Raw genomic sequence first — 24549 nt, 5'->3', positions numbered from 1 at the left:
GCCGAGCTAAAGGGTCAGGCCCGTTAGTAGGTGCTGGTTGACTGTAGTTTACACTAACCAGCTGAGCTAAAGGGTCAGACCTGTTAGCAGGTGCTGGTTGACTGTAGTTTACACTAACCAGCTGAGCTAAAGGGTCAGACCTGTTAGCAGGTGCTGGTTGACTGTAGTTTACACTAACTAGCTGAGCTAAAGGGTCAGGCCCGTTAGCAGGTGCTGGTTGACTGTAGTTTACACTAACTAGCTGAGCTAAAGGGTCAGGCCCGTTAGTAGGTGCTGGTTGACTGTAGTTTACACTAACCAGCTGAGCTAAAGGGTCAGGCCCGTTAGTAGGTGCTGGTTGACTGTAGTTTACACTAACTAGCCGAGCTAAAGGGTCAGGCCCGTTAGTAGGTGCTGGTTGACTGTAGTTTACACTAACTAGCTGAGCTAAAGGGTCAGGCCCGTTAGCAGGTGCTGGTTGACTGTAGTTTACACTAACCAACTGAGCTAAAGGGTCAGGCCCGTTAGTAGGTGCTGGTTGACTGTAGTTTACACTAACCAGCTGAGCTAAAGGGTCAGGCCCGTTAGTAGGTGCTGGTTGACTGTAGTTTACACTAACTAGCTGAGCTAAAGGGTCAGGCCCGTTAGTAGGTGCTGGTTGACTGTAGTTTACACTAACTAGCTGAGCTAAAGGGTCAGGCCCGTTAGCAGGTGCTGGTTGACTGTAGTTTACACTAACCAGCTGAGCTAAAGGGTCAGGCCCGTTAGTAGGTGCTGGTTGACTGTAGTTTACACTAACCAGCTGAGCTAAAGGGTCAGGCCCGTTAGTAGGTGCTGGTTGACTGTAGTTTACACTAACCAGCTGAGCTAAAGAGTCAGGCCTGTTAGTAGGTGCTGGTTGACCGCAACCGACTCATCCGTAGTTTATTATCCTTTTTATATTTCTGTCACATCTTGGTTTTGTTACCCATCTTAAACGTTTTTTAATACTATGTGTGAATAAAACCCCTGTTGTTCCACCTTTACCGGCTCACCCTGGTCCTTCACGAGCCCCAAAGACCTCTCATCTCTCAGCCACGTTGTCCCTCATCGGTAGCGGTTGCTCTGCCATGGCTCTCCTGCTCTCTGTCTGTGGTTCATTAGTGTTACATTTGTGATTAATAGTTCCGTTTTTCCACAATATGAACTTTTGCCGCACAATGCTAGGCTTAAACAAGCTAGCTGTCTATTGGATTAATTGGAAGGCGATGAGGTGATCGATCACAGCTGATATAAGTGGGTATTAAAAGACGGTGAATCGATTAGTGTTCAGTAGACTGATGGAGTAAGGCACGAGGACTGAGATGTTCGTATCGCTCCTCCCTAAACCTTCATCGCTGCATACTCCTCCTCGTGCCTTACTCCTCATCGCTCTGTATCGCTCCCTCCTCCTCATCGCTCCCTACTCCTCATCGCTCTGTATCGCTCCCTACTCCTCATCGCTCCCTACTCCTCATCGCTCTGTATCGCTCCCTCCTCCTCATCGCTCCCTACTCCTCATCGCTCTGTATCGCTCCCTACTCCTCATCGCTCCCTACTCCTCATCACTCTGTATCGCTCCCTACTCCTCAACTCATTACGGCTGCGATCACATTGGACGCCTTTTTCCTGCACTCAAATGCGAGGGGCATGGTTTACATAAAGTGCACAGGGCGCAACGAGTTACACCACGGATTACTGTTGCTACCTCAGCTAACGTTACATAAGTTACATACATTACTGTTGCTACCTCAGCTAACGTTACATAAGTTACATACATTACTACTGATTACTGTTGCTACCTCAGCTAACGTTACATAAGTTACATACATTACTGTTGCTACCTCAGCTAACGTTACATAAGTTACATACATTACCACTGATTACTGTTGCTACCTCAGCTAACGTTACATAAGTTACATACATTACCACTGATTACTGTTGTTACCTCAGCTAACATTAGATAAGTTACATACATTACTACTGATTACTGTTGCTACCTCAGCTAACGTTACATAAGTTACATACATTACTACTGATTACTGTTGCTACCTCAGCTAACGTTACATAAGTTACACATTACTACTGATTACTGTTGCTACCTCAGCTAACATTAGATAAGTTACATACATTACTACTGATTACTGTTGCTACCTCAGCTAACGTTACATAAGTTACATACATTACTGTTGCTACCTCAGCTAACGTTACATAAGTTACACATTACTACTGATTACTGTTGCTACCTCAGCTAACATTAGATAAGTTACATACATTACTACTGATTACTGTTGCTACCTCAGCTAACGTTACATAAGTTACATACATTACTACTGATTACTGTTGCTACCTCAGCTAACGTTACATAAGTTACATACATTACTACTGATTACTGTTGCTACCTCAGCTAACGTTACATAAGTTACATACATTACCACTGATTACTGTTGCTACCTCAGCTAACATTAGATAAGTTACATACATTACTACTGATTACTGTTGCTACCTCAGCTAACGTTACATAAGTTACATACATTACTGTTGCTACCTCAGCTGACGTTACATAAGTTACATACATTACTGCTGCTACCTCAGCTAACGTTACATAAGTTACATACATTACTGTTGCTACCTCAGCTAACGTTACATAAGTTACATACATTACTGCTGCTACCTCAGCTAACGTTACATAAGTTACATACATTACCACTGATTACTGTTGCTACCTCAGCTAACGTTACATAAGTTACATACATTACCACTGATTACTGTTGCTACCTCAGCTAACGTTACATAAGTTACATACATTACTGTTGCTACCTCAGCTAACGTTACATAAGTTACATACATTACTACTGATTACTGTTGCTACCTCAGCTAACGTTACATAAGTTACATACATTACTACTGATTACTGTTGCTACCTCAGCTAACGTTACATAAGTTACATACATTACTGTTGCTACCTCAGCTAACGTTACATAAGTTACATACATTACTACAGATTACTGTTGCTACCTCAGCTAACGTTACATAAGTTACATACATTACTACTGATTACTGTTGCTACCTCAGCTAACGTTACATAAGTTACATACATTACTGTTGCTACCTCAGCTAACGTTACATAAGTTACATACATTACTGTTGCTACCTCAGCTAACGTTACATAAGTTACATACATTACTGTTGCTACCTCAGCTAACGTTACATAAGTTACATACATTACTACTGATTACTGTTGCTACCTCAGCTAACGTTACATAAGTTACATACATTACTGTTGCTACCTCAGCTAACGTTACATAAGTTACATACATTACTACTGATTACTGTTGCTACCTCAGCTAACGTTACATAAGTTACATACATTACTACTGATTACTGTTGCTACCTCAGCTAACATTACATACATTAGGGGCGACAGTGGCTCAGTAGGTAGAGCAGTCGTCTGGCAATCCGCAGGTTCCCAGTTCGATTCCCGCTCCTCCCGGGCAGCGTGTCAAAGTGTCCTTGAGCAAGACACTTAACCCCTAACTGCTCCCGATGAGCAGGTTGGTAGCTTGCATGGTTGCCTCTGCCGTGAATGTGTGAGTGAATAAGTAAAATGTGAGGAACAAATTGTAAAGCGCTTTAGATAAAATACCTATATAAATGCAGTCATTTACCATTTATACTTTCAAGATCAATAAATAAATCATCAACCCAGAATTTCAGTAATACTTTCTTTTTTATTTGAATAAAAAGTGCAATTCTTAGCTAGCCGTACAATGAGTCAAAAATAATGTTGAACAATATTGGTGTAAATATGTACATTTACATCTTGGCTCCCAGCATTACATGAGCCAAGCTACTCTCTAGACTGTATCAAATGACTAATTTAGTAGAGGGGGAGGAGAAAAACATACTGGCTTAGGAAAGTGGCTGTCAGTGGGCTCTTCGGAAAAACACATCCCAAACATACATATCTTAAAAAAAACACATCCCAAACATACATATCTAAAAAGATTTAAAAGTTATTAAAAAGGCAAAAATGCAGCTATATCTCAAAACCCGCCCCTTTGGAAAGAAGGAGGGAAACCGACTTGAAACATCGTTGAAACTAGAAGTCATCCAGTGGAATCTGTCTGTCTGTCTGTCTGTCTGTCTGTCTGTCTGTCTGTCTGTCTGTCTGTCTGTCTGTCTGTCTGTCTGTCTGTCTGTCTGTCTGTCTGTCTGTCTGTCTGCCTGCCTGCCTGCCTGCCTGCCTGTCTGTCTGCTCAGCCACTCCTCCAGATCGACTCTTCACGCTCTTGACAAGGAGGTGATGTGGGCGGAGACTAGCGCAGCGCAGGGCAGGGAGGATGTGGATTGGCTGCCGGCTCCTCTGCCCGGCCCCTTCCTGCCAGGGCGGGTCAGCTGGGGGAGGGAAACAGCCCCTCCTTCTCCTAGGTGCTGGACTTCTTCTCCCACTCCTGGAGAGGAGAGAGAGGGTGAGAGAGAGGGTGAGAGAGAGGGTGAGAGAGAGGGTGAGAGAGAGAGGGTGAGAGAGAGAGAGAGAGAGAGAGAGAGAGAGAGAGAGAGAGGGTGAGAGAGAGGGTGAGAGAGAGAGAGAGAGAGAGAGAGAGAGAGAGAGAGAGAGAGAGAGAGAGAGAGAGAGAGAGAGAGAGAGAGAGAGAGAGAGAGAGAGAGAGAGAGAGAGGGGATGTTTAAAAAACAAGCCTCGACTGTCATCTGAGCTAGATGCTGTTTGGACTTGAAGATAAGGTCAAATTCCAGTGCTCCTGTATGCTGCCATGTGGTGGTCTGTGGTGGTCTGTGATGGTCTGTGGTGGTCTGTGGTAGTCGGCCACACATGGTTTCTGTTGTTGAACCGGAGATGAACATGAGAAAAAGGTCTTGGTGTGAATGGAACAGCTACTGTCTTTCTCGTGCACAACGCTGCCCCCACCAGTCCATAGTGAGTAATGTATCCATCCATCCTACGGTCCTCTCAGACCATGCTGGTCTGTTTTACACGCAGATTCCAAGTCAGTGAGATTTGAGATTCATTATGAGACTCTGAGACATTTTCAGATACAAGGAAGCATGTAAAAAAATTTAATAACGTTTTTATAACTAAGGATTATGAAAAAAGAGGGTGCCTTGATTTTTGACCATAATAACTTGGTTGCCGTGCAGAAGCATTCAAACCAGAGGGGCTTGATATCTGGATGTTTTCAGATTACTATAATTTTTTAATCATAATAAGATTAGATAAGATATTCCTTTATTAATCCCCTTGTGGAAATGTAAGCATCATAGCAGCATTGGGGAACGGGGAGGGTATGGTATGGGCAGGGTAATAGTAGAAAGATAGACAATAAAACGTAATCTGAATATAAAATAATATGAGGAAAAATAAACAGTGTAAATAATAAAATGAACTCTGAATAAAAAAATATGAGGAAAATAAACAGCATACACAAGGTGCAGGCGAGGCCTGATATATACGTGGTTAACCCTTTCACTACCACACTATAGACGGTTAACTGTATAACCAGGACCGGTTCTGAGTCCTAAAGTTCTGCTGAATCCTGTATAACCAGGACCGGTTCTGAGTCCTAAAGTTCTGCTGAATCCTGTATAACCAGGACCGGTTCTGAGATATAAAGTTCTGCTGAATCCTGTATAACCACGACCGGTTCTGAGACATAAAGTGCTGCTGAATCCTGTATAACCAGGACCGGTTCTGAGACATAAAGTTCTGCTGAATCCTGTATAACCAGGACCGGTTCTGAGTCATAAAGTTCTGCTGAATCCTGTATAACCAGGACCGGTTCTCAGTCATAAAGTTCTGCTGAATCCTGTATAACCAGGACCGGTTCTGAGTCATAAAGTTCTGCTGAATCCTGTATAACCAGGACCGGTTCTGAGTCCTAAAGTTCTCCTGAATCCTGTATAACCAGGACCAGCACCGTATCTTCTCACCAACGCGAGAGACACCGGTATCGAATCCGGCTGTCAGCGTTGCCTCCGGCTTGGGCCGGCCGTCATACCGACTCAATTGGCAGAGTCAGCAAGAGGGGAGTCGATGGGTGGTAGTCTGGTCGTTGTAAACAGCGACTCCTACAGGTCGGTCGGGGCGCCTGCACAGCGAGGACAGGAGATGTCGGGGGCAGTGTGAGCCTCCCACACGTTACACCTCGCCAATGAGAGTCCGCGCGCTGGCAGGTGAAAAGATGTGGCTGGCTGACTCTGCATGTATCAGAGGGGACATGCGATAGATTCTTCAACCCTCCCTACGACCGGCCAGTGGGGGGCACATACGAGCAACGATCAAGACAGGGGAGGGGGGAATTGGCACGACAAAAATTGGGATAAAAAAAGCTGTCCCCTGCCACGTCTCACCTTGGCCTTCTGCAGGACGTTGCCCTGGCTGGAGGCGATGATGGAGGCCGGCCTGTTCTTCAGGGCAGCGGCGGAGTTCACCGGGGATGACGCGTCTCCGGTGCAGCCGCTGGTGGAGGCGCTGGTGGAGCCGCTGGTGGAGCCGCTGGTGGAGGAGGGTTGTGACGGGGCAGCGTGGGGAGGGGTTGCGGTGGAGGAGACCACTCTGAGCTGAGGGGGGAAATAGTAGGGAAAAAGACACAGTGTCATAGATGTGAAGCACATTTCCTGTGGGCTGCCACTAGGGGCAGTGTTAGTGACGTCACCGGTTATATCTAGACGAGCAGATATGTCACAGAGCTGTATTTTGGCTGCAAACGGCATATCGGGACTCCGAAAGTGCAGTACCGGCCAGATCCTGGTATTGACGCTGTCTCGATAATGCAGTTTCCCCTGTTGCAGACCGGGTGTTGCTTTTTTTTCGCTCCCGGTTAGCTTTTCTGTTAGCCTAAAGCTATGACTTTACCAGATCGCCTGGAATACTTTTTGCGACGCCAAATTCAGTATGCAGTAAAGGAATATAGCATCAGCCAATGGACATATCGATCTACCAGATGGCGATCAAATAACTGGGAAATTCTTTTTGGAATCCAACCGGCCACAGGTACGAGCGATTTGACGTCAATTTCAGCCTGATCGGGCCTTGTTCTCATAGCCATCCACCCGGTCAGCGTATGATGTTGCAATAACGAATGCCGTTATTGGTAATCAATAATCAGAAATGACTCCCCCCCCCCCCCCCCCCCTTTCATGCATTCATGGTGGAACATGATACCGATCATATGACTTTTGATTTTTAACTCTAGCTTGTGTAGGGCCGAAACGCCAATCGATTTAACGTTATTAGCTTAGCGCCCTATAACTAGCTTTGCAGGAATTACCCCAGACCATTGCGGTATATAGTTCATGCACAGTGAAAACTTGTAACGAAAAGCTGGCCTCAGAGTGGGATTAGACGGGTCCCAATGGCCCCAAATATGTTAAAGGGATATCTTTCAAATGTTTAATACTACTAATACTTATCAACATGGGAGTGGACACATATTTACATTTACATTTACATTTAGGTAGCTGACTGGTTAGTAGTTTAGCTAGCTCCAGGTAGCTGACTCGTTAGTAGTTTAGCTAGCTCCAGGTAGCTGACTGGTTAGTAGTTTAGCTAGCTCCAGGTAGCTGACTGGTTAGTAGTTTAGCTAGCTCCAGGTAGCTGACTCGTTAGTAGTTTAGCTAGCTCCAGGTAGCTGACTGGTTAGTAGTTTAGCTAGCTCCAGGTAGCTGACTGGTTAGTAGTTTAGCTAGCTCCAGGTAGCTGACTCGTTAGTAGTTTAGCTAGCTCCAGGTAGCTGACTCGTTAGTAGTTTAGCTAGCTCCAGGTAGCTGACTGGTTAGTAGTTTAGCTAGCTCCAGGTAGCTGACTGGTTAGTAGTTTAGCTAGCTCCAGATAGCTTACGCACCGCAGGCGAGTCCTGCAGGCTGCTGTCCAGCGTGGTTCCTAGTGTGAAAGGCCCCGCCTCCGCCTTCCTCAGACTCTCCTTCACCTCCATCAATCGCAGCTCCACCTCCACCCGCCGACGCTCCGCCCCCCGACATGCCTCCTCCCTCTGCCGCAGACTGGCTTCTAGGAAGGCATGCCGGCTGGGGTCTGAGGGACGACAGACAGCTGTCAATCAACTGAACATTCACAGAGGAATTAGGAATGTATTGTATTATGATAGCAGGATATGTGATATTTAGAACGTCTGACATTGGCGTGTGTATTTGGACAGCAGAGTGGCCATGCTGTTCCTCATACTAGCTCCAGATAGTTAGCTACAATCCATGCTGTTCCTCATACTAGCTCCAGATAGTTAGCTACAATCCATGCTGTTCCTCATACTAGCTCCAGATAGTTAGCTACAATCCATGCTGTTCCTCATACTAGCTCCAGATAGTTAGCTACAGTCCATGCTGTTCCTCACACTAGCTCCAGATAGTTAGCTACAATCCATGCTGTTCCTCATACTAGCTCCAGATAGTTAGCTACAATCCATGCTGTTCCTCACACTAGCTCCAGATAGTTAGCTACAATCCATGCTGTTCCTCATGCTAGCTCCAGATAGTTAGCTACAATCCATGCTGTTCCTCATACTAGCTGCAGATAGTTAGCTACAATCCATGCTGTTCCTCATGCTAGCTCCAGATAGTTAGCTACAATCCATGCTGTTCCTCATGCTAGCTCCAGATAGTTAGCTACAGTCCATGCTGTTCCTCACACTAGCTCGATAGTTAGCTACAATCCATGCTGTTCCTCACGCTAGCTCCAGATAGTTAGCTACAATCCATGCTGTTCCTCATACTAGCTCCAGATAGTTAGCTACAATCCATGCTGTTCCTCAGACTAGCTCCAGATAGTTAGCTACAATCCATGCTGTTCCTCACACTAGCTCGATAGTTAGCTACAATCCATGCTGTTCCTCAGACTAGCTCCAGATAGTTAGCTACAATCCATGCTGTTCCTCATACTAGCTCCAGATAGTTAGCTACAATCCATGCTGTTCCTCATACTAGCTCCAGATAGTTAGCTACAATCCATGCTGTTCCTCATACTAGCTCCAGATAGTTAGCTACAATCCATGCTGTTCCTCATACTAGCTCCAGATAGTTAGCTACAATCCATGCTGTTCCTCATGCTAGCTCCAGATAGTTAGCTACAATCCATGCTGTTCCTCATACTAGCTGCAGATAGTTAGCTACAATCCATGCTGTTCCTCATGCTAGCTCCAGATAGTTAGCTACAATCCATGCTGTTCCTCATGCTAGCTCCAGATAGTTAGCTACAATCCATGCTGTTCCTCACACTAGCTCGATAGTTAGCTACAATCCATGCTGTTCCTCATGCTAGCTCCAGATAGTTAGCTACAGTCCATGCTGTTCCTCATACTAGCTCCAGATAGTTAGCTACAGTCCATGCTGTTCCTCATGCTAGCTCCAGATAGTTAGCTACAATCCATGCTGTTCCTCATACTAGCTCCAGATAGTTAGCTACAATACATGCTGTTCCTCATACTAGCTCCAGATAGTTAGCTACAATCCATGCTGTTCCTCATACTAGCTCCAGATAGTTAGCTACAGTCCATGCTGTTCCTCATACTAGCTCCAGATAGTTAGCTACAATCCATGCTGTTCCTCATACTAGCTCCAGATAGTTAGCTACAATCCATGCTGTTCCTCACACTAGCTCCAGATAGTTGCTACAATCCATGCTGTTCCTCATGCTAGCTCCAGATAGTTAGCTACAATCCATGCTGTTCCTCATACTAGCTCCAGATAGTTAGCTACAATCCATGCTGTTCCTCACACTAGCTCCAGATAGTTGCTACAATCCATGCTGTTCCTCATGCTAGCTCCAGATAGTTAGCTACAATCCATGCTGTTCCTCATACTAGCTGCAGATAGTTAGCTACAATCCATGCTGTTCCTCATGCTAGCTCCAGATAGTTAGCTACAATCCATGCTGTTCCTCATGCTAGCTCCAGATAGTTAGCTACAGTCCATGCTGTTCCTCACACTAGCTCGATAGTTAGCTACAATCCATGCTGTTCCTCACGCTAGCTCCAGATAGTTAGCTACAATCCATGCTGTTCCTCATACTAGCTCCAGATAGTTAGCTACAATCCATGCTGTTCCTCAGACTAGCTCCAGATAGTTAGCTACAATCCATGCTGTTCCTCACACTAGCTCGATAGTTAGCTACAATCCATGCTGTTCCTCAGACTAGCTCCAGATAGTTAGCTACAATCCATGCTGTTCCTCATACTAGCTCCAGATAGTTAGCTACAATCCATGCTGTTCCTCATACTAGCTCCAGATAGTTAGCTACAATCCATGCTGTTCCTCATACTAGCTCCAGATAGTTAGCTACAATCCATGCTGTTCCTCATACTAGCTCCAGATAGTTAGCTACAATCCATGCTGTTCCTCATGCTAGCTCCAGATAGTTAGCTACAATCCATGCTGTTCCTCATACTAGCTGCAGATAGTTAGCTACAATCCATGCTGTTCCTCATGCTAGCTCCAGATAGTTAGCTACAATCCATGCTGTTCCTCATGCTAGCTCCAGATAGTTAGCTACAATCCATGCTGTTCCTCACACTAGCTCGATAGTTAGCTACAATCCATGCTGTTCCTCATGCTAGCTCCAGATAGTTAGCTACAGTCCATGCTGTTCCTCATACTAGCTCCAGATAGTTAGCTACAGTCCATGCTGTTCCTCATGCTAGCTCCAGATAGTTAGCTACAATCCATGCTGTTCCTCATACTAGCTCCAGATAGTTAGCTACAATACATGCTGTTCCTCATACTAGCTCCAGATAGTTAGCTACAATCCATGCTGTTCCTCATACTAGCTCCAGATAGTTAGCTACAGTCCATGCTGTTCCTCATACTAGCTCCAGATAGTTAGCTACAATCCATGCTGTTCCTCATACTAGCTCCAGATAGTTAGCTACAATCCATGCTGTTCCTCACACTAGCTCCAGATAGTTGCTACAATCCATGCTGTTCCTCATGCTAGCTCCAGATAGTTAGCTACAATCCATGCTGTTCCTCATACTAGCTCCAGATAGTTAGCTACAATCCATGCTGTTCCTCACACTAGCTCCAGATAGTTGCTACAATCCATGCTGTTCCTCATGCTAGCTCCAGATAGTTAGCTACAATCCATGCTGTTCCTCATACTAGCTCCAGATAGTTAGCTACAATCCATGCTGTTCCTCACACTAGCTCCAGATAGTTAGCTACAATCCATGCTGTTCCTCACACTAGCTCCAGATAGTTAGCTACACTCCATGCCGTTCCTCATACTAGCTCCAGATAGTTAGCTACAGTCCATGCTGTTCCTCATGCTAGCTCCAGATAGTTAGCTACACTCCATGTTGTTCCTCACACTAGCTCCAGATAGTTAGCTACACTCCATGCTGTTCCTCACGCTAGCTCCAGATAGTTAGCTACACTCCATGCTGTTCCTCATACTAGCTCCAGATAGTTAGCTACAGTCCATGCTGTTCCTCATACTAGCTCCAGATAGTTAGCTACAGTCCATGCTGCTCCTCATACTAGCTCCAGATAGTTAGCTACAATCCATGCTGTTCCTCATACTAGCTCCAGATAGTTAGCTACAATCCATGCTGTTCCTCAAACTAGCTCCAGATAGTTAGCTACAATCCATGCTGTTCCTCACACTAGCTCCAGATAGTTAGCTACAATCCATGCCGTTCCTCATACTAGCTCCAGATAGTTAGCTACAGTCCATGCTGTTCCTCATGCTAGCTCCAGATAGTTAGCTACAGTCCATGCTGTTCCTCATGCTAGCTCCAGATAGTTAGCTACACTCCATGTTGTTCCTCACACTAGCTCCAGATAGTTAGCTACACTCCATGCTGTTCCTCATGCTAGCTCCAGATAGTTAGCTACACTCCATGCTGTTCCTCATACTAGCTCCAGATAGTTAGCTACAGTCCATGCTGTTCCTCATAATAGCTCCAGATAGTTAGCTACAGTCCATGCTGTTCCTCATACTAGCTCCAGATAGTTAGCTACAGTCCATGCTGTTCCTCATACTAGCTCCAGATAGTTAGCTACAATCCATGCTGTTCCTCACACTAGCTCCAGATAGTTAGCTACAATCCATGCTGTTCCTCACACTAGCTCCAGATAGTTAGCTACAATCCATGCTGTCCCTCACACTAGCTCCAGATAGTTAGCTACAATCCATGCCGTTCCTCATACTAGCTCCAGATAGTTAGCTACAGTCCATGCTGTTCCTCATACTAGCTCCAGATAGGGTTAGGGTTGACTAGCTCCAGATAGGGTTAGGGTTGACTAGCTCCAGATAGGGTTAGGGTTACCTGGGTTACCTGGGCAGGCGGTGAGCTCCTCCCTGGCCTCCCTCCTCTCCCTCTTCAGGTGGGCCAGGCTGCCTCTCACCTCCTCCCTCTCTCTCTCCAGCCGGCCGCGCTCCTCCGTGTAGCGTCTCATGTCCGCCTCTGTGCGGTTCTTTCCTAGTCTTACCTCGATGGCCCCGGGGCACCCTGAGGGTTCAGTCAGAAAGATCACAGGTTCAATACCCTGAGGGTTCAGTCAGAAAGATCACAGGTTCAATACCCTGAGGGTTCAGTCAGATCACAGGTTCAATACCCAGAGGGTTCAGTCAGAAAGATCACAGGTTCAATACCCTGAGGGTTCAGTCAGATCACAGGTTCAATACCCTGAGGGTTCAGTCAGATCACAGGTTCAATACCCAGAGGGTTCAGTCTAGTCTAATCTAGTCTAATCTAACCGAATATAATCTAATCGAAAGAAACAAATGGCTGTATGACAGCTCCTGTATGACAGCTCTCCGCTTGGCCCCTCACCTATGGACAAGAACTTGGGCTTGTCTCCGCTGCTGGTGCTTCTGCCCCTGGGGGCCTGAGGGCTGAGGGGGGGGTGAGCCAGGCCAGCCGGGCTCTGGGGGGCTTTGTGTGTCTGGGAGCTGTGGGGGCTGGTTGGTCCGAGGCTGGCTCTCTTCGGAGGGTCCTGGGGCTGAGGCATGGGTCTCTGGTCCTGGGGCTGAGGTGTGGGCCTCTGGTCCTGGTGCTGAGGCCTCTGTGGAGGGTCCTGGGGCTGAGGCCTCTGTGGAGGGTCCTGGGGCTGAGGCATGGGTCTCTGGTCCTGGTGCTGAGGCCTCTGTGGAGGGTCCTGGGGCTGAGGCGTGGGCCTCTGGTCCTGGGGCTGAGGCCTCTGTGGAGGGTCCTGGGGCTGAGGCGTGGGCCTCTGGTCCTGGTGCTGAGGCCTCTGTGGAGGGTCCTGGGGCTGAGGCGTGGGCCTCTGGTCCTGGTGCTGAGGCCTCTGTGGAGGGTCCTGGGGCTGAGGCGTGGGCCTCTGTGGAGGGTCCTGGTGCTGAGGCCACTGTGGAGGGTCCTGGTGCTGAGGCCTCTGTGGAGGGTCCTGGGGCTGAGGCGTGGGCCTCTGGTCCTGGTGCTGAGGCCTCTGTGGAGGGTCCTGGGGCTGAGGCCTCTGTGGAGGGTCCTGGGGCTGAGGCGTGTGCCTGTGGTCCTGGTGCTGAGGCCTCTGTGGAGGGTCCTGGGGCTGAGGCGTGGGCCTCTGTGGAGAGTCCTGGGGCTGAGGCGTGGGCCTGTGGTCCTGGTGCTGAGGCCTCTGTGGAGGGTCCTGGGGCTGAGGCCTCTGTGGAGGGTCCTGGGGCTGAGGCCACTGTGGAGGGTCCTGGTGCTGAGGCCTCTGTGGAGGGTCCTGGGGCTGAGGCGTGGGCCTCTGGTCCTGGTGCTGAGGCCTCTGTGGAGGGTCCTGGGGCTGAGGCCTCTGTGGAGGGTCCTGGGGCTGAGGCGTGTGCCTGTGGTCCTGGTGCTGAGGCCTCTGTGGAGGGTCCTGGGGCTGAGGCGTGGGCCTCTGTGGAGAGTCCTGGGGCTGAGGCGTGGGCCTGTGGTCCTGGTGCTGAGGCCTCTGTGGAGGGTCCTGGGGCTGAGGCCTCTGTGGAGGGTCCTGGGGCTGAGGCGTGTGCCTGTGGTCCTGGTGCTGAGGCCTCTGTGGAGGGTCCTGGGGCTGAGGCGTGTGCCTGTGGTCCTGGGGCTGAGGCCTCTGTGGAGGGTCCTGGGGCTGAAGCGTGGGCCTGTGCAGTGGCGTGTGGAGCCGCAGCAGGCCGGGGGACAGGGGGACGGGGGACAGAGGGGTGGGGGACAGGGGGCTGGGGGACAGGGGGCGCTCTTCTTCCGACCGGTTGTGGGCTGTGGAGGGACCGTTTTGCGAGGGCGGAGTTTCCGGCTCTGATTGGTCGGTTGAATCGATCTGGGTAGAAACACAGTGCGTTGGGTGAATGTGACACATTGAAAGATGTAAAACTCACTGGAAATTGTCCACTAGGTAGTGATGTTAGTATGTTTCATTACAATGTATATTACAGTGTATATTAGCCAGACAGATTTTATGTACAGATAGTATACATTATTTATAGTATATAGATAAAAATAGATTTGAAGATACTATATACAGTATATTGAGACAGACAGACATATAGATGGATAGATAGATAGATTAGAATTGATAGATAACTTGATTGATTGTCTCTCTCTGGCCATAGCAACGCCTCAAATCACCAAATCTAACGCCACGCATGAACAAAAGACTTAAAAGATACCTCTTTCATTATTTTATCTGACTGGGGGGTCTTGCATGCTTTCTCCTACCTCTTTTATCTGACTGGGGGATCTTGCACCCTTTCTCCTACCTCTTTTATCTGACTGGGGGGTCTTGCATGCTTTCTCCTACCTCTTTTATCGGACTGGGGGGGTCTGGCCGCTCCTCGGCGGGCCGGTCCGGTGTGGTGGGTCCCGGGGGGTCTTTGTGGGGGACAGGCTTAGCGGCGCAGGACGTGTGGAGGAAGGAGCGGACGGGGACAGCGACAGGGACAGGGACGGGCACCAGGTCGAGGTAAACCCTGTCTGCCATGTCCTGTTCTGAGTCCACGGCCGCCGCACTGACGTCCTGGGTGCACGCTTCAGGGCTCTCCTCCTGGGTGCTGTTCTCCTCACTGTCCACCAGACACAGCTCCTCAGCATCCTGCAACAACACAAACAAAACTCTGGCGTGAAAAGACGTCACTTACAGTTTTGAATCCCAAATGTATAAGGTACGGTATGACAAAGAGGTACGAGACAGACCGCGGAAAGGTACGAGACAGACCCCAGAAAGACAGAGACAGACCACAGAAAGGTACGAGACAGACCTCAGAAAGGTACGAGACAGACCACAGAAAGGTACGAGACAGACCTCAGAAAGGTACGAGACAGACCTCAGAAAGGTACGAGACAGACCTCAGAAAGGTACGAGACAGACCCCAGAAAGGTACGAGACAGACCTCAGAAAGGTACGAGACAGACCTCAGAAAGGTACGAGACAGACCTCAGAAAGGTACGAGACAGACCTCAGAAAGACAGAGACAGACCTCAGAAAGGTACGAGACAGACCTCAGAAAGGTACGAGACAGACCTCAGAAAGACAGAGACAGACCTCAGAAAGGTACGAGACAGACCTCAGAAAGGTACGAGACATACCTCAGAAAGGTACGAGACAGACCTCAGAAAGGTACGAGACAGACCACAGAAAGGTACGAGACAGACCTCAGAAAGGTACGAGACAGACCTCAGAAAGGTACGAGACAGACCTCAGAAAGGTACGAGACAGACCTCAGAAAGACAGAGACAGACCTCAGAAAGGTACGAGACAGACCTCAGAAAGGTACGAGACAGACCTCAGAAAGACAGAGACAGACCTCAGAAAGGTACGAGACAGACCTCAGAAAGGTACGAGACAGACCTCAGAAAGGTACGAGACAGACCTCAGAAAGGTACGAGACAGACCTCAGAAAGGTACGAGACAGACCTCAGAAAGACAGAGACAGACCTCAGAAAGGTACGAGACAGACCACAGAAAGGTACGAGACAGACCTCAGAAAGACAGAGACAGACCTCAGAAAGGTACGAGACAGACCACAGAAAGGTACGAGACAGACCTCAGAAAGGTACGAGACAGACCTCAGAAAGGTACGAGACAGACCTCAGAAAGGTACGAGACAGACCTCAGAAAGACAGAGACAGACCTCAGAAAGGTACGAGACAGACCTCAGAAAGGTACGAGACAGACCTCAGAAAGGTACGAGACAGACCTCAGAAAGGTACGAGACAGACCTCAGAAAGGTACGAGACAGACGTCACAAAGGTACGAGACAGACCTCAGAAAGGTACGAGACAGACGTCACAAAGGTACGAGACAGACCTCAGAAAGACAGAGACAGACCTCAGAAAGGTACGAGACAGACCTCAGAAAGGTACGAGACAGACCCCAGAAAGGTACGAGACAGACCTCAGAAAGGTACGAGACAGACCCCAGAAAGACAAAGACAGACCTCAGAAAGGTACGAGACAGACCCCAGAAAGACAGAGACAGACCTCAGAAAGGTACGAGACAGACCCCAGAAAGACAGAGACAGACCCCAGAAAGGTACGAGACAGACCTCAGAAAGGTACGAGACAGACCTCAGAAAGGTACGAGACAGACCTCAGAAAGGTACGAGACAGACCCCAGAAAGACAAAGACAGACCTCAGAAAGGTACGAGACAGACCTCAGAAAGGTACGAGACAGACCTCAGAAAGGTACGAGACAGACCTCAGAAAGACAGAGACAGACCTCAGAAAGGTACGAGACAGACCTCAGAAAGACAGAGACAGACCTCAGAAAGACAGAGACAGACCTCAGAAAGACAGAGACAGACCTCAGAAAGACAGAGACAGACCTCAGAAAGGTACGAGACAGACCTCAGAAAGGTACGAGACAGACCTCAGAAAGGTACGAGACAGACCCCAGAAAGACAAAGACAGACCTCAGAAAGGTACGAGACAGACCTCAGAAAGGTACGAGACAGACCTCAGAAAGGTACGAGACAGACCTCAGAAAGACAGAGACAGACCTCAGAAAGGTACGAGACAGACCTCAGAAAGACAGAGACAGACCCCAGAAAGACAGAGACAGATCGCAGAAAGACAGAGACAGACCTCAGAAAGACAGAGACAGACCTCAGAAAGACAGAGACAGACCTCAGAAAGACAGAGACAGACCTCAGAAAGACAGAGACAGACCTCAGAAAGACAGAGACAGACCTCAGAAAGACAGAGACAGACCTCAGAAAGACAGAGACAGACCTCAGAAAGACAGAGACAGACCTCAGAAAGGTACGAGACAGACCTCAGAAAGGTACGAGACAGACCTCAGAAAGGTACGAGACAGACCTCAGAAAGGTACGAGACAGACCTCAGAAAGGTACGAGACAGACCTCAGAAAGACAGAGACAGACCCGCAGAATATATATACTACACGAGGTGTTATTTAAAAAAAAAAATCTGTTTGTTTTCCTACAATAACACACTCTAATACTTAATAAGTTACTACTACTCCTATGCCATTTTGATGGTATGATAACCTTGGGCAAAAATACCACGGTTTCACGGTATATCACGGTAAATGTTTCCCCCATTTCCCCCTCAGCTTTTCTGTAAGTGTTATTTATGAATGTGTGAAGACTGTGTATTACACACAGAGGGAAATGTCTGACCACTTTCAAACTAAGTACAGAATAAAAAATACTTCCAAATAAACTTTCATGATTATGAATATGTAGGCTACATGTCAAAAGGGCAATACGTTTTGTTAATGTAATCTACTTGCATAGATGTATGTTATATAGCCTAGTACTATTCTTACTGGATTAAACATACATTTAAACAATTCATCTTTTGTGGTGGTTCACCCACGGAACTATGTGTTGGGGATGCGTCTATTCAAAACCCAAATGGTTCATGCTTCCGCGTTCGCGTTTTGCGCTCCGATTGGCCACTGCTGTTTCTAGTCGCACCAATCGTGTGACGGCAAGTTCTCTCACGGTTAAGCTTAGGAACTCTTTCGAAGTTGGTTAAGGTTAGAGTTTGTCTTAAGGCCCTCCCATAGTCGAGCGGACCATACACGGAGCAGACTCCTGCGGGCTCAAAGCGGACTCAAAGGGAGTCAAAGCAAACCCACAGCAGAGTGCAAGTGCGAAGCTCCTATTTTCTGACGCGCGGACGTCCGCGGCGCCCACTTGGTGTCACACAAACTGGCGCGAGGTGTAAACTGGTGTAAACTGGCGCGAGACATGTAGGAAATTGGTCCGTGGAGGTACGCTCGACTATGAAAGCTCAAAGAGTCCAGCAGACCTCCGCAGAGTCCAGTCCGTGTACAGTCCGCTTGACTATGGGAGCACCTTTAGAGCAGGGCGATAGAACGCCAGCCCTGATTCCAAACTCTAAACTTCGAAAGAGTCGCCTAAGCTTAACCAGTGATAAACTAGGCGTTAGGTAGTTTGCAGGCTGTTAGCGCCGGAAATGGGCGCGTCACGCGATTGGGCGCACATGTCACATGACCAGAAACGTCAGTGGCCAATCAGATTAGCAAAACGCATGCACCGTTTGGGTTTCGAATAGACGCGTTGGGGATAGCGGTTCCGCATGGACCATATTGTTTGTTACTTTCCTGTCTGCATTTTCCTGTCGGCAAGCGAGCTCAACGTTAACACTCTTGATGTTTAATAACTGTTTAGCGTCGTCTCTCGACACCCCGCCTCAGACTTCTATCCTTCGGCACTACACTTTAATGATTATGAATATGTAACGGAACGTAGGCCAATCTCGCTAACATTAGTCGACCGAAATCAATTGGCAACATCACCGGTACTACTAGCTAGCTAGCTTGCTAACTAGCTAACGATAGCTAGCTCCTGTCAAAACGTTGCATTATTTATATTAGCTATTTATGGGTGTAATATTCTGATTCTAGGTCACTAGATCAGTCACATTAAACGTTCTTACTCTACTAGTCAACTTCACCAGCTGATAGATAGATGCTGTCTGCTCTACTAGTCTACTTCACCAGCTGATAGATAGATGCTGTCTGCTCTACTAGTCAACTTCACCAGCTGATAGATAGATGCTGTCTGCTCTACTAGTCTACTTCACCAGCTGATAGATAGATGCTGTCTGCTCTACTAGTCTACTTCACCAGCTGATAGATAGATGCTGTCTGCTCTACTAGTCTACTTCACCAGCTGATAGATAGATGCTGTCTGTTCTACTAGTCAACTTCACCAGCTGATAGATAGATGCTGTCTGCTCTAAAAGTCAACTTCACCAGCTGATGGATAGATAGATGCTGTCTGTTCTACTAGTCAACTTCACCAGCTGATAGATAGATGCTGTCTGCTCTACTAGTCAACTTCACCAGCTGATATATAGATGCTGTCTGCTCTACTAGTCAACTTCACCAGCTGATAGATAGATGCTGTCTGCTCTACTAGTCAACTTCACCAGCTGATATATAGATGCTGTCTGCTCTACTAGTCAACTTCACCAGCTGATAGATAGATGCTGTCTGCTCTACTAGTCTACTTCACCAGCTGATAGATAGATGCTGTCTGCTCTACTAGTCTACTTCACCAGCTGATAGATAGATGCTGTCTGTTCTACTAGTCAACTTCACCAGCTGATAGATAGATGCTGTCTGCTCTAAAAGTCAACTTCACCAGCTGATGGATAGATAGATGCTGTCTGTTCTACTAGTCAACTTCACCAGCTGATAGATAGATGCTGTCTGTTCTACTAGTCAACTTCACCAGCTGATAGATAGATAGATGCTGTCTGTTCTACTAGTCAACTTCACCAGCTGATAGATAGATGCTGTCTGCTCTACTAGTCAACTTCACCAGCTGATGGATAGATAGATGCTGTCTGTTCTACTAGTCAACTTCACCAGCTGATAGATAGATGCTGTCTGCTCTACTAGTCAACTTCACCAGCTGATAGATAGATGCTGTCTGTTCTACTAGTCAACTTCACTTCACTGATAAAAAGGTACATAATTAACAAAGTTATTAGAGGACATATTCTATGTTGAGGGTGTTTTTCTTGGCCAGAGGGGATTAGGCTGCATTCTAAGGTTTGGCCAGCAGGGAGCATCAGCACGCTGGCTGAAAACCACTGCATGGGGACAGGTGTAACCAATTATAACTTTTCAATGAATGGCAATCAATGAAATGATGGTCTGTACCAGTCAGTCAACAGCAGCATGTCAGATGATGTTTGGACAGGGCCTGGTGTCTGAAGCTTCAACATAAAGACTCTCTCTGAAGCTTCAACATAAAGACTCTGAAGCTTCAACATAAAGACTCTGAAGCTTCAACATAAAGACTCTGAAGCTTCAACATAAAGACTCTGAAGCTTCAACATAAAGACTCTGAAGCTTCAACATAAAGACTCTGAAGCTTCAACATAAAGACTCTGAAGCTTCAACATAAAGACTCTGAAGCTTCAACATAAAGACTCTGTGACTGAAGCTTCAACATAGATTCAAGATTCAAGAGGTTTATTTGTCACATACAGTACATACAGTACATACAGTACATACCAGGGCATACAGTGAAATGCGGGGGGCCATGCCTGCTTTGATTGTGCAATAATACTAAATAATAAAATAGACATAATAAACAGGTAATAAAATAGACATAAAATAGACATGCTAAAGTCCTGAGATAGTGCAATACAATGTTAGCTATGGATTTAAGGCACTGGGTCCTATGTGCACTACTATACAATATATAGTTTTTACTCTATATCCTTATGCTATACTTGCTATATCTAAACTATACAAGAACCTCATCAGTTCTTTCCTTAAAGATACCTTTATTTTCCTTGTTCCTTTAAAGTGTCCTTTCCATAAAGACTCTCTGTGAGGGTTAGGGTCAGGGGTCAGAGGTGGCAGCACTGAAGCGTCAACATAAAGACTCTCTGTGAGGGTCAGGGTCAGGGGTCAGAGGTCGCAGCACTGAGCCTACCTCGGGGTCGGCCTCGATGGAGGCCACGTCATCGTACAGGTCGTCGGAGCTGAGAGGGCCAACGGGAAGACTGTCGATGTAGGTGTTGGGCTCAGAGTAGCGCCTCTGCATCAAGCTACACAACACACACACACACACACACACACACACACACACACACACACACGCACGTTATATTTGAATCCACATTCATCACATAAATTATAGGATAAAAATATAGTTACACAGTTACCCTCCTGACTGTTTATCAGGAGGTGTTTATATCAGAGGAGTTGTATAAGGAGGTGTATCAGTATAATGTATCAATTTGATTTGATTTGATTTTATTACGGATCCCCATTAGCTGGTGCCATGGCAACCAGCTAGTCTTCCTGGGGTACACACAAAAAAACATACAAAAACAATTATTGCAAAACAGAATTATTAAAAGTAAGTACTCAACATACAATACACAATGAAACTAACAATTAAGATGGCTAAAATTACATGCAAGCAAAGAAACAGAAAACAAAAAAAAACACAAAATACAGTGTTAAATACAATTTAAGATTGTTTTAAAAATGTAAGAATTGCTTTTAGAATGCTCATCAATGTTACTAAAACATCAATTTCACCATACCCAAAAAAAAAAAAAAAAAAAAAACACACACACAAAGTAATCAGAAGACGTTTTGGATAACATGGCTGCAGCTACACTCATGCATGACATATATTAATTTCCTTCCGGATTATGGCTCCTTTGAGTTTCTTTTTTAAACTGTCCTTGTTTTCCGTCCGTATAATATGTAATGGGATCCTATTCCAGTATGTTATGGCTCTATACATTGCAGTTTTCTTTAGAGCGTTGGTTCTAGGCAGAGGTAGGGTGAAGCGACTACTTGAAGCATGTCTGGTATTATGGTCACGTCTATCATTGGTGGATAAAAGCATAGAATACAATTGAGTGGGTTTACCCGAGGTACAAATGTTCTTTAAAAACCTAATCCAACTGCATGCTAGTCTCTCCTCCACGACAGTCTAGCATGCATTCCCTCCACAACACTATTCCTTATAGAGCAGTGAAGAGTGAGGCGGGCAGCTCTATTTGGAGTGAGCTGGAGTTTACTAAGCTCTTGCTTTGACGCGCTAGACCAAATTGCTGGGCAGTAGTCAAGATGGGACAAGACTAAAGATTGTACTACCATTTTAATTGTTGTATTAGTTAGGAGGTAGGCATTTATTCTTATTATGGAGATGTTTCTACTCATCCTGGTAACCATGTTATTAATCTGGGTAGACCAAAGTAGTGCCTCGTCAATAGTTACACCCAACAATTTGGCCTCCTTCACTTGTTCAATACCAGCGTCTTGTAATGAGAGACTCAGTCTATGCTTCGACCTTAAGGCATATTTAGAGCTGAGTATAAGACATTTTGTTAAATTAAATTAAATTAAAAATTAAATATATGTGATAGTGGCTTAGCCACACATTTTGCAGACATTTGTAGCAGTTTTCGATTCAGATTATCAACACCGCAAGGTTTGTCTGGTTTAAGTGCTAGGAGGATATATATATATATATGTATATATGTCTCACTATAAGAGGTGTATCAGTATAATATATATATTATATATGTCTCACTATAAGAGGTGTATCAGTATAATGTATATATATATGTCTCACTATAAGGTGTATCAGTATAATGTATATATATATTATATATGTCTCACTATAAGGTGTATCAGTATAATATATATATATTATATATGTCTCACTATAAGGTGTATCAGTATAATATATATATTATATATGTCTCACTATAAGGTGTATCACTATAATGTATATATATTATATATGTCTCACTATAAGGTGTATCAGTATAATGTATATATATTATATATGTCTCACTATAAGGTGTATCACTATAATGTATATATATTATATATGTCTCACTATAAGGTGTATCACTATAATGTATATATATTATATATGTCTCACTATAAGGTGTATCAGTATAATGTATATATATTATATATGTCTCACTATAAGGTGTATCAGTATAATGTATATATTATATATGTCTCACTATAAGGTGTATCAGTATAATGTATATATTATATATGTCTCACTATAAGGTGCATCAGTATAATGTATATATATTATATATGTCTCACTATAAGGTGTATCACTATAATGTATATATATGTATATATGTCTCACTATAAGGTGTATCAGTATAATGTATATATATTATATATGTCTCACTATAAGGTGTATCAGTATAATGTATATATATTATATATGTCTCACTATAAGGTGTATCACTATAATGTATATATATTATATATGTCTCACTATAAGGTGTATCAGTATAATGTATATATATATTATATATGTCTCACTATAAGGTGTATCAGTATAATGTATATATATATTATATATGTCTCACTATAAGGTGTATCAGTATAATATATATATATTATATATGTCTCACTATAAGGTGTATCAGTATAATATATATATTATATATGTCTCACTATAAGGTGTATCACTATAATGTATATATATTATATATGTCTCACTATAAGGTGTATCAGTATAATGTATATATATTATATATGTCTCACTATAAGGTGTATCACTATAATGTATATATATTATATATGTCTCACTATAAGGTGTATCACTATAAAGTATATATATTATATATGTCTCACTATAAGGTGTATCAGTATAATGTATATATATATTATATATGTCTCACTATAAGGTGTATCAGTATAATGTATATATTATATATGTCTCACTATAAGGTGTATCAGTATAATGTATATATTATATATGTCTCACTATAAGGTGCATCAGTATAATGTATATATATTATATATGTCTCACTATAAGGTGTATCACTATAATGTATATATATGTATATATGTCTCACTATAAGGTGTATCAGTATAATGTATATATATTATATATGTCTCACTATAAGGTGTATCAGTATAATGTATATATATTATATATGTCTCACTATAAGGTGTATCACTATAATGTATATATATTATATATGTCTCACTATAAGGAGATCTTGGCGGCGTTGACGATGCTGGAGATCCGCTCTGAGTTCACGTAGTCGTAGCTCAGATCCTCCGGGTCGGTCTTGGACCCCGTCTGGGAGAGCAGCAGTCCGAGCCAGTGACCCATGTCAGCCGAGGACTTAGCCTGCAGGAGGAGGGGGTGGGGGTGGGGGTGGGGGGGTTGGGGAGAAGAGGGGAGAGGAGGAGGGGAGAGGAGGAGGGGAGGGAAGAGAGGAGGAGAGAAGAGGGGAGAGGAGGAGGGGAGGGAATAGAGGAGGAGAGAAGAGGGGAGAGGAGGAGGGGAGGGAAGAGAGGAGGAAAGAAGAGGGGAGAGGAGGAGGGGAGGGAAGAGAGGAGGAGAAAAGAGGGGAGAGGAGGAGGGGAGGGAAGAGAGGAGGAAAGAAGAGGGGAGAGGAGGAGGGGAGGGAAGAGAGGAGGAGAAAAGAGGGGAGAGGAGGAGGGGAGGGAAGAGAGGAGGAGAGAAGAGGGGAGAGGAGGAGGGGAGGGAAGAGAGAAGAGGGGAGAGGAGGGAAGAGAGAAGGAGAGAAGAGGGGAGAGAGAAGGAGAGAAGAGGGGAGAGAGGAGAAGAGAAGAGGGGAGAGGAGGAGGGGAGGGAAGAGAGGAGGAGAGCAGAGGGGAGA

General features: G+C 45.5%; 1 protein-coding gene across 1 annotated transcript in view; it reads right to left on the bottom strand.

Annotated features, from left to right (window-relative positions):
- Nucleotides 1-4292: 4292 nt before the first annotated feature.
- LOC311247666 (uncharacterized protein) overlaps nucleotides 4293-24549 on the bottom strand; it is a gene marked incomplete at its 5' end in the record, with an annotated part of 81361 nt that continues 61104 nt past the window's right edge. The window contains 8 exon segments of the mRNA XM_084338679.1: nucleotides 4293-4451; nucleotides 6367-6576; nucleotides 7860-8047; nucleotides 12291-12473; nucleotides 12798-14226; nucleotides 14707-14997; nucleotides 20853-20967; nucleotides 23908-24053. Of these exon segments, the coding sequence (XP_084194805.1) occupies nucleotides 4425-4451; nucleotides 6367-6576; nucleotides 7860-8047; nucleotides 12291-12473; nucleotides 12798-14226; nucleotides 14707-14997; nucleotides 20853-20967; nucleotides 23908-24053 (2589 nt within the window). The 3' untranslated portion in view covers nucleotides 4293-4424.

This window comes from Notolepis coatsorum (assembly GCF_963971535.1).
Source record: "Notolepis coatsorum genome assembly, contig: SCAFFOLD_119, whole genome shotgun sequence".
Taxonomy (NCBI): Eukaryota; Metazoa; Chordata; class Actinopteri; order Aulopiformes; family Paralepididae; genus Notolepis; species Notolepis coatsorum.
This window is presented reverse-complemented; position numbering and strand designations above follow the sequence as displayed.